General features: G+C 41.9%; 1 protein-coding gene across 1 annotated transcript; it reads left to right on the plus strand.

Annotated features, from left to right (window-relative positions):
• Positions 1 to 1,134: 1,134 nt before the first annotated feature.
• Positions 1,135 to 10,017, plus strand: LOC112227071 (T-cell acute lymphocytic leukemia protein 1). Its single transcript, XM_024391894.2, has 4 exons — positions 1,135 to 1,320; positions 2,884 to 3,420; positions 4,156 to 4,244; positions 8,820 to 10,017. Exons 2-4 carry the CDS (start codon positions 2,945 to 2,947, stop codon positions 9,311 to 9,313), a joined length of 1,059 nt encoding a protein of 352 aa, XP_024247662.1. The 5' UTR covers positions 1,135 to 1,320; positions 2,884 to 2,944; the 3' UTR covers positions 9,314 to 10,017.
• Positions 10,018 to 10,321: the final 304 nt, after the last annotated feature.

Here is a 10,321-nt window from a genome sequence, read left to right on the forward strand (position 1 = left end):
TTCTGTTTAACTTTACCTGATTAGGTTTTCTCCGCAGTTTGAAACTTATAAAGGTTTCTGAATATTAAATGTCTCTCAACACGTCTTTGTAGAATACACATATATTATTGGCCAAGTGTTTTAACCTAGGCCTAGTTAAGCAATAAGCCTATATCCACCTCTATTCTACGTAAGCCCTTAAGCCAGCGTTTTACAAACTCGGTCCTCGGGACCTCAAGGGGTGCATATTTTGTTTTTGGCCCGAACACTATACAGTATCGAAACTCTTCCACAGTAGTATATGCTTCTGCTTCCTTGCCAAAAAGAGGCTATCGAAGAGGGGAGGGCTGTGTTTCGTTTGCCTACTAATGAATTGACACACTCCTCGACCACTTATCGGTTCCTGGTATTGGAGGAGAGAGGACATAGGCCGAACTTTTGTCCAAAAGAGAAACCCCTTATATGTCATCCAGTGATGGTGATGGCGCTTTACTGCTGATTTCTCCGTTCACTAATCCGAGGAATGGAGCTGATATGGGTTTATCTCTCTCACCCGTGTCTCCCCCGGGGGAGACCCGCTAAATTTGCCATGAATCCCAGGTCTGGCCACTCCATACATAGGCTACATAAAAACAATGACACTATGCCTATCAGAAGTCCTTTGATATTGGATCCATTTGTACATTCAAAAATGTAGCAAAGTATTGTTGTTTATTAACGAGTATAATAGAGATTAGACCTAAATTCAACTGAAATGTATATTACTATAATGATTATCATTATGATTATTAGGCAATAATTATTATATAGCTATTATTATCAGGCTTACTCTATAAATTATAGGGTTAATTTGCCTAATGTTGATATGCCCTTAAGCCGTATGCACGACAAAGATAAACATTTTATACCTTAAATACATATTTGTTTGTTTTCCAGGGGGGAAAAATGGATCAGAAACATGTAATCACCTCGATTAACCTTTAGCCTATTCCTCGCATCGTTGTAGTTACTGGAGTTGCATCCATATCTTTTTATGCTTTGCCCTCCACAAGCCTATATAGCATACGACAGCCAAATAATAATGAATCATTTCATAAATAATGGGTTTAGGGTCTTATCGGGAACGAAGAGGCCGTTGCGGTGCGCTTATCTCGCCTGGCCACATTGCGGTCGTGTTCCGCTGCACAAACTGAGCGAGCGTCCTGGACGCAATGAGGAATAACTCAAACCTCACTTCCAGTTCCACACTGCACTTCACCAGCACAAAAAAACTCAGACATGGATGACCCACTCACAAAATGGCTCCACTTTCACACTGACATCAACAACACGTCGGGAACGGTAAGCGCATACAATTCATCTATGTTTCATTTTCCATGCCTGCTTTGCACGCGAATTATTTTGAATTCCAATTAGGAGTGTGTTTGAAGAGCTTTTTCGTTATTGTTCGTTCCTTGGACACTTTGGAAAGCATTAGAAACGCTATAGGGCCTATTATTTTTCTCAGATTTAACCCCCCCTCCCCACAATTATAGGCTCATTAGCCTAGGCCTAAATAATTATGTGGCTATTGGTTAAAACGGATTGTTTTGGCCTATTTTAATCTGTATGGATATAAATATTTATTGTCATTGTCTCATTGACAGTGGTAGGTTGTATTATTAGCCTACAGTTAAAAAAGATTGCCTTGTGGTTTCTTCGTTGTTCTGAGTTATGGTAGGCTACACACTTCAATACTACAGCATCTAGGCCTGTACCGTAAAACAAGAAAGGGAACGAAAAATAAATCCAAAATTCTTACAAAAGCTCAGTTATGCCAACCTTTGTTCCAAATGTCTGTATTGGATCTTAGGCTATAGCTTAAACTGTGGGAGAGAGAGAAAAAACATTATAGGGTCGTTATAAAGGCCTTTGGATTAGGGATTTTTAAGAATCCTATTCACTTACTCTCTTGTTAATAATACATTAATTAATACATTAAATTAGATAGGCCTATAATAATAGATTATTTCAAAAGCAAATTGGCTTTCAAGTGGCTTCTCTTGCAACAACAAAATAAAAACGTTAGAGGATTTGAATAAAAAGTAATGTTCGAAAACATCAACACCAATTTCCATTTCAAATGCCACATTGAATGCTTGCCCCATAGGCCTTGGTCAGGTTGTTGGTGAAATTTGAATAATGTACGAGTAAAAGCACAGTTGTTTGAGGGGGAACGGACTTCAAAGAACAACACGAACGAATGACCATCAAAAGCAGTTAATTCAATACTATTTTTGACTGACCTCTCATAATGTAGGCACCTTGTGCTGTTCATATTCTTTGTAGGCCTATTCGTTATTCGCGTTGAATGTATTTCTTCTTCTTTCAAACATATTCAATGTGGTGCACTCAAAGATGTCCATAGGTATTCGGAGAATTTCAAGAAGTAGAACTAGCCTATTTTTTCATAATAGAAAACCCTTCGGTGAGCCTTCTAGGATTTATTTAGGGGCTAATCCAAAATGTGGAAAATAAGTAACTCGACCATATCCTACAAAATGACATGGAAACGTGTTGGTGATGATTATTTGGGACATTGATGACGACATGCACCACCCGTTTTGAATCAAAAACACGTAACAATTTGATGTGTAGATGCCTGCATTTTAGGGGTTATTTTCTTGCTAATTTCTAGACTAAACGAAATCAACACATTCTCTCTTTAAAATGTGGGGCTTTATACACACGACCCTTCACAGCATAATAACAGCGTTATAATGATGGAATCATGGAGTGATGAAATGACGGGGGAAAGTCTAGAATCAGAATCTGACTTGAAGAATCAAACACGTTTTTTTATAGATTAGTCTTATTTTAGACTATCGCATGCATCTATTTACGAAACATTTTTCTGCCCCATAGTGTGGTGTTTTCGACAGCTGATTTATGGAAAGGCAGGACATAACTACAACGTGATGAAATTATGGAAAAAATTAAGCCGGAGCTTTGTCCTGGAAGTCCCGGTGCCAAATCGTGCAGCCCACTGAAGCAGGATTCCATCATCAGGGGGAATGGATGCAAAGACCCGGAGGACTCGAAGGAGGAGAACTTCCCAGGGGAGGGGGTTAAAACAGATGACGCGCCTCTGCGGGACCCGCGCAACCTGACCATCATCCTCAACGGCGTTGCCAAGGAAACCGCTTACGACGCTCTTGACCTGAAAGGGGAAGTACCAGTAATCGAGCTTTCGAGGAGAGACGATATAAAGGCGGGACAGCAGAGAACGGACAGTCTCACGGTACCGATCACGGAGCTTCGCAGACCACCCGTGCCGTTGCCGCTGCCGCACCGAGACGCGCTGAACGACGCCCGAATGGTTCAGCTGAGCCCAAACGCGTTCCCTCTCCCAGCGCGAGCAATGCTCTACAACCTGGCGCAACCTCTCTCCGCAATCAACAGGTAAAATATAATAAAACATCAAATAGCCTAGCCTTTATGCATTTGAAACAAATGTTATGTTTTCCTGATAGGTTTATTTCACTCTAAAGAATATAGTCTATAAGCCTATGTTATTCATCGTCATTTATTTTTAAGGTAGAATAACTATATGTAGCCTACAGTATTAGGCCTACCGATAGGCATACATCAACACATGTATTTATAGTCTACCTAAAAATTAAAATAAATGAGAAACGGGCAAAAGTTCATGTTGTTGCTTGTTATCTAGGCTATTGGCTTAATCTACCTTCACAAGGGTATCTGTCAGTGCCTTTACCTCTAGGTTACCTGTGTTCATTAATTGCAGTCTTTTCCTTGACTCATTTGAATGTGGAGGATTTCAGGTACTCACACATAGATGATGTGTTTTGGTTGTGAGTAGGGACACTGAGACCATCTGTGGTCCTCTGTAGCTCAGTTGGTAGAGCATGGTGCTTGCTATGGCAGAATAGTGGGTTTGATTTCCGGGACCACCCATCCTGAAAATGTATGCATGCAAGACTTAAAGTCATTTTTCTAAAATCCTCTGCTCAATGGCATATATTATAGAGGCTATAATTAGGCTATCAATTTCATGAAATATTTAGGTATTGCTTCATGCCTCATATTGGTAAGCTGTTATAGCCTATATGTGCCTGTGTATAAATAGTGTGTGTCTATGGTCACCTGTGCCTCATATATTTTCTCTGTCACTAGCCTTGGAGGAGAGTCGGAACAATACTGCATGTACCCCAGCAACAGGGCAAAGCACCGCCCAGCGCCTTACGAGGTTGAGTTTGACGAGGGTAGGCACATTTTTAGATCTTTCTAAATATGGTAAGACGCACCTCTGCTGTGTCCTCCTGCTGCTTGTAGTCTTCTCCTCAATCTTCTCCTCATCCCAACGTCATCCCATTCCATTTATCCCCTGGCATGGCTGTAACATGGGCAGGTATTTAATAAAATAGTCTACTGACCACCAACTTCTAGAGAACTCCTAACTAAACCTAATCTTCTGAAATGGTCAAATATACATCTGATGTCTATGGTTTTAGCTTCTTAGAAACATAATATACTGCATCTCATTTTCTCTATCCCCCACTCACAGTCAAATGCAGTTGTAGAATAAAGGGAGGGTGGAGGGAGTTAGGTGCTGCCATGCCAAGGCTTTGCTGCATAGTAAACTGGAGGATTAAGGGAGGCTGGGTGTGTTCCAAGAGAATGGCATGCACCAATGGGATATTCTATTTCTCAAATGCATCCCACAGTTTCTGGCGTGAGCCGCCGATAATGTTAATCGGCTTCATGAACCAATATCTAAAAAACAACTTTGGAAAATACACTACATGACCAAAAGAATGTGGACACCTGTTCGTCGAACATCTCATTCCGAAATCATGGGCATTAATATGGAGATGGTCCCCCCTTTGCTGCTATAACAGCCTCCACTCTTCTGGGAAGGCTTTCTACTAGATCAGGGCTGCCCAACCCTTTTCCTGGAGATCTACCGTCCTGTGGGTTTTCAGTCCAAACCTAAATGAACACATCTGAATCTACTAATTAGCTGCTCAACAAGACCTTAACTAGCTGAATCAGATATGCTTAATTAGGGTTGGACTGAAAACCTACAGGACAGTAGATCTCCAGGAAGAGGGTTGGACTGAAAACCTACAGGACAGGAGATCTCCAAGAAGAGGGTTGGGCAGCCCTGCGCTAGATGTTGGAACATTGCTGCCGGGACTTGCTTTCAGCCACAAGAGCATTAGTGAGGTCGGGCACTGATGTTGGGTGATTAGACCTGGCTCGCAGTCGGCATTCTAATTCATTCCAAAGGTGGGGTTGAGGTCAGGGTCTGTGCAGGCCAGTCAAGTTCTTTCACACCGATCTCAACAAACCATTTTGTGTATGGACAAACCCAGATTTGTCCTTCGGACTGCCAGATGGTGAAGCGTCATACATCACTCCAGAGAACGCGTTTCCACTGCTCCGGTGATCTTAGGCTTGTGTGTGGCTGTTCGGCCATGGAAACCCATTTCATGAAGTTCCTGATGAACAGTTCTTGTGCTGACATTGCTTCCGGAGGCAGTTTGGAACTCGGGAGTGAGTGTTGCAACCGACGACAGACGATTTTTACCCGCAACATGCTTCAGCACTCGGCAGTCCCGTTTTGTGAGCTTGTGTGGTCTACCACTTCGCAGCTGAGCCGTTGTTTGTCCTAGACGTTTCCACTTCACAATAACAACACTTACAGTTGGTCAGGGAAGCTCTAGCAGGGCAGAAATTTGACGAACTGACTTGTTGGAAAGGGGGCATCCTATGACGGTGCCACCTTGAAAGTCACTGAGCTCTTCATTAAGGCCATTCTACTACGAATGTTTGTGTATGGAGATTGCATGGCTGTGTGCTCAATTTTACACACCTATCAGCAACGGATGTGGCTGAAATAGCCAAATCCACTAATTTGAAGGGGTGTCTACATACTTTTGTATATGTAGTGTATATGATAATGGGTAACATACAGTCTCAGTCAAAGGTTTGGACACACCTACACATTCAAGGGTTTTTCTTTATTTTTTAAAACTATTTTCTACATTTTAGAATAATACTGAAGACATCAAAACTATGAAATAACACATGGAATCATGTAGTAACCAAAAAAGTGTTAAACAAATCAAAATATATGTTATATTTGAGATTATTCAAAGTAGCTCCCTTTGCCTTGATGACAACTTTGCACACTTTTGGCATTCTCTCAACCAGCTTCATCTGGAATGCTTTTCCAACAGTCTTGAAGGAGTTCCCACATTTACTGAGCACTTGTTGGCTGCTTTTCCTTCACTCTGCAGTCCAACTCATCCCAAACCATCTCAAAGTGTGTTGGGTCATTGTCCTGTTGAAAAACAAATGATAGTCCCACTAAGCGCAAACCAGATGGGATGACGTATCACTGCAGAATGCTGTGGTAGCCAAGCTGGTTAAGTGTGCCTTGAATTCTAAATAAATCACTGATAGTGTCACCAGAAAAGCTCTACTACACCATCACACCTCCTCCTCCATGCTTCACGGTAGGAGCCACACATGAGGGGATCATCCATTCACCTACTCTGTGTCTCACAAAAACACAGCGGTTGGAACCAAAAATCTCAAATATGGACTCATCAGACCAAAGGACAGATTTTCACCGGTCTAATGTCCATTGCTCGTGTTTCTTGGCCCAAGCAAGTCCCTTCTTCTTATTGGTGTCCTTTAGTAGCAGTTTCTTTGCAGCAATCGACCATGAAGGCCTGATTCGCGCAGTCTCTCCTAACAAGTTGATGTTGAGACGTGTCTGTTACTTGAATTCTGTGAAGCATTTATTTTTGGCTGCAATTTGAGCTGTGAGGCTGGTAACTCTAATGAACCTATCCTCTGCAGATGAGGTAACTCTGGGTCTTCTTTTCCTGTGAAGTTCCTCATGAGAGCCAGTTTCATCATAGTGCTTGATGGGTTCTGCGACTGCACTTGAAGGAACTTTCAAAGTTCTTGACATTTTCCAGATTGACTGACCTTCATTAAAGTAATGATGGACTGTCATTTCTCTTTGCTTATTTGAGCTGTACTTGCCATAATATGGACTTGGTCTTTTACCAAATAGGGCTATCTTCTGTATACCACCCCTACCTTGTCACAACACAACTAATTGTCTCGAATGCATTAAGAAGAATAGAAATTCCACAAATGACCTTTTAACAAGGCACACCTGTTAATTGAAATGCATTCCAGGTGACTACCTCATGAAGCCAGTTGAGAGAAAGACAAGAATGTGCAAATATGTCATCAAGGCAAAGGTTGGCTACTTTGAAGAATCTCAAATATAAAATATATTTAGATTTGTTCAACACTTTTGGTTACTACATGATTCCATATGGCTGAGATCCCGCTAACGGGATCGATATGACAACAGCCAGTGAAAGTGCAGGGCGCCAAATTCAAACAACAGAAATCTCATAAATGAAATTCCTCAAACATACAAGTATTTCACACCATTTTAAAGATACACTTGTGGTTAATCCCACCACAGTGTCCGATATCAAATAGGCTTTACTGCAAAAGCACCACAAACGATTATGTTAGGTGAGTGCCTATTGACAGAAAAACACAGCCATTTTTCCATCCAAAGAGAGGAGTCACAAAAAGCAGAAATAGAGATAAATCACTAACCTTTGATGATCTTCATCATATGGCACTCATAGGACTTCATGTTACACAATACATGTATGTCTTGTTCCATAAAATTCCTATATATATAAAACAAAATCTCAGTATACATTTGCGCGTTATGTTCAGTAGTTCCAAAAACATCCGCTGATTTTACAGAGCCACATCAATTTACAGAACTACTCATCATAAATGTTGATGAAAATACAAGTGTTATACATGGAACTTTAGATAAACTTCTCCTTAATGCAACCGCTGTGTCAGATTTGAAAAAAGCTTTACCGAAAAAGCTAACCATGCAATAATCTGAGTACAGCGCTCAGAGACCAAAACAAACCAAACAGATATCCGCCATGTTGTCTAGTCAATAGAAGTCAGAAATAGCATTATAAATATTCACTTACCTTTGATGATCTTCATCAGAATGCACTCCCAGGAATCCCAGTTACACAATAAATGTTTGATTTATTCGATAAAGTTCATCATTCATGTCCAAATACCTCCTTTTGTTAGCGCATTTGGTTTGAAGTCCCATGAGTGTTATCTGATGAAGATCATCAAAGGTTAGTGATTCATTTTATCTCTATTTGTGATTTTTGTGACTCCTCTCTTTGGCTGGAAAAATGGCTGTGTTTTTCTGTGAGTTGGTGGTGACCTAACATCATCGTTTGTGGTGCTTTCGCTGTTATGCATTTTATAAATCAGACACTGTGGCTGGATTAACGAGAATTTTATCTTTAAAATGGTGTAAAATACTTGTATGCTTGAGGAATTTTAATTATGAGATTTTTGTTCTTTTGAATTTGGCGCCCTGCACTTTCACTGGCTGTTGGCGATCCCAGAGAGGTTTTAACACATTCTCATCACTTATCGTTTTTAATTTACCTCGTGAGGAGGAAAACTTACATCTGAAGTGTCCACTTCTGTAGAGGAGTTAAGAGAATAAGCAAGCCTGACTTTAACAATGAAAGTGACATGATAAAACATTTGGACTGACTGAGTCTTACTTTTCATTTGTGCATCTCCCTTCCTACATCCCGTATATCTCCCGTTACTCCTGATCACCTTCTCCTCCCCGTCTCCTTTCTCATCCTCCTCCTCCTCCTCTCCTCCTCCTCTTCCTCCACTCCCCTTCTCCTCCTATTCCCCCCCCATCCCCCTCTCCTCCTCCTCTCCTCTGCCAGCTGGCCAGCCAAAGATCGTACGGCGGATCTTCACCAACAGCCGGGAGCGCTGGCGGCAGCAGAACGTTAACGGAGCGTTCTCCGAGCTCCGGAAGCTCATCCCCACCCACCCACCGGACAAGAAGCTGAGCAAGAATGAGATACTGCGTCTGGCCATGAAGTATATCAGCTTCCTGTCCAACCTGCTGGATGACCAGGACGGAGGTGGCACAGTGGCCGTGGGCGACGAGACAGGGCTTCTGGTGGGGGGCCGTGAGGGTCGACCCCAGGGGCCCCGTCAGGACGTGGTGGGACTGGCCACGGAGGACGACCTGCTCCTCCAGGGCACGTTGTCGCCTGGGTCCAGCTGCGGGAGTCTGCCAGATGGGGACGGCAGCCCCGAGAGCTTCACCGAGGACCGGGACTCACCCACAGGCCAGAGGACTGTGCCCGCCCCGCGCGGTAGGGAACTGCGACGCAACATGCGTCCACAAGACAGCGGCAGTCAGCGATGATGGTGATGATAATATTGGTGGTGACAGTTATAACAATGATGGTGACGGAGTTGACGATGATGGAGTTGATGATGACGGAGTTGAAGGTGGACCACAGTAAAACACATGGATTGACTTTTTTCCCTGAAAGAGGGATGACTTAAATATGGATGACAAGGGTCCTAGCATCTTTGAGATTCATCAAAAGAGCAGTGCTTTAGGTTCTGGAAGCATGCTGATGACAGAATTTCACTTCGTCAGGATTCTAATCAGCTCATACTGAATCCAATGGCAGCTTGCTTGGTATGGTCCTTATTCGGTCAATTGGTTGACAAAACGAAAGACTTGTAAATTCTGCATGCTTTTAATGCTGTCTATGACCTGGGTTGAGGAACAACTCATATTTCCTGAGTTGTGAATGTTCAAATACAGTGTGCTTCTGTTACATTATCATGTCATGAGAAGTATACATCCTATGTCATCATCATAGAAGTCACTCATGCCATGGTACCATGAGGCGATGCAATGGAGGTTTACACCAGGAAATGGCAATGGGATGTTCTCACCTTGGGTTAGGATCCAACTTCGCCAGTTGTCAATGAGGGCATTCTAACTCTTCTGAGTAGTCAAGTTTACGACAACAACATGACAACAGCATAGCTGTTTCACTGATAGCAATGGCTTGATGTCAAATCCTCACAATAAAATACACACTTAAACAAGCATTAAAGACAATTATTTGCTTGAAAATGTGTTATCTTAAGGTTTTAGCACTCACAACACATTATCAAACATGCACATATATCATTACCTACCAAAATATTTTTACAGTGGTTCATGTCAAGTGATGTGATTAGGCAGTTTGATATATTTTACACTGGGTTTTCAGGCATTTAAAAAATTTTTTTTAGATTCTGCTCAGTGCTCCTGATTACATTCATTCAACAGTGGACAAACAACATGTTCTCTAGAAAATGTATGACAAACACATATAATGATATAAATGTGGTACCTTATTTGTATATTTTC

This window comes from Oncorhynchus tshawytscha, linkage group LG28, assembly GCF_018296145.1.
Source record: "Oncorhynchus tshawytscha isolate Ot180627B linkage group LG28, Otsh_v2.0, whole genome shotgun sequence".
NCBI classification, from domain to species: domain Eukaryota; kingdom Metazoa; phylum Chordata; class Actinopteri; order Salmoniformes; family Salmonidae; genus Oncorhynchus; species Oncorhynchus tshawytscha.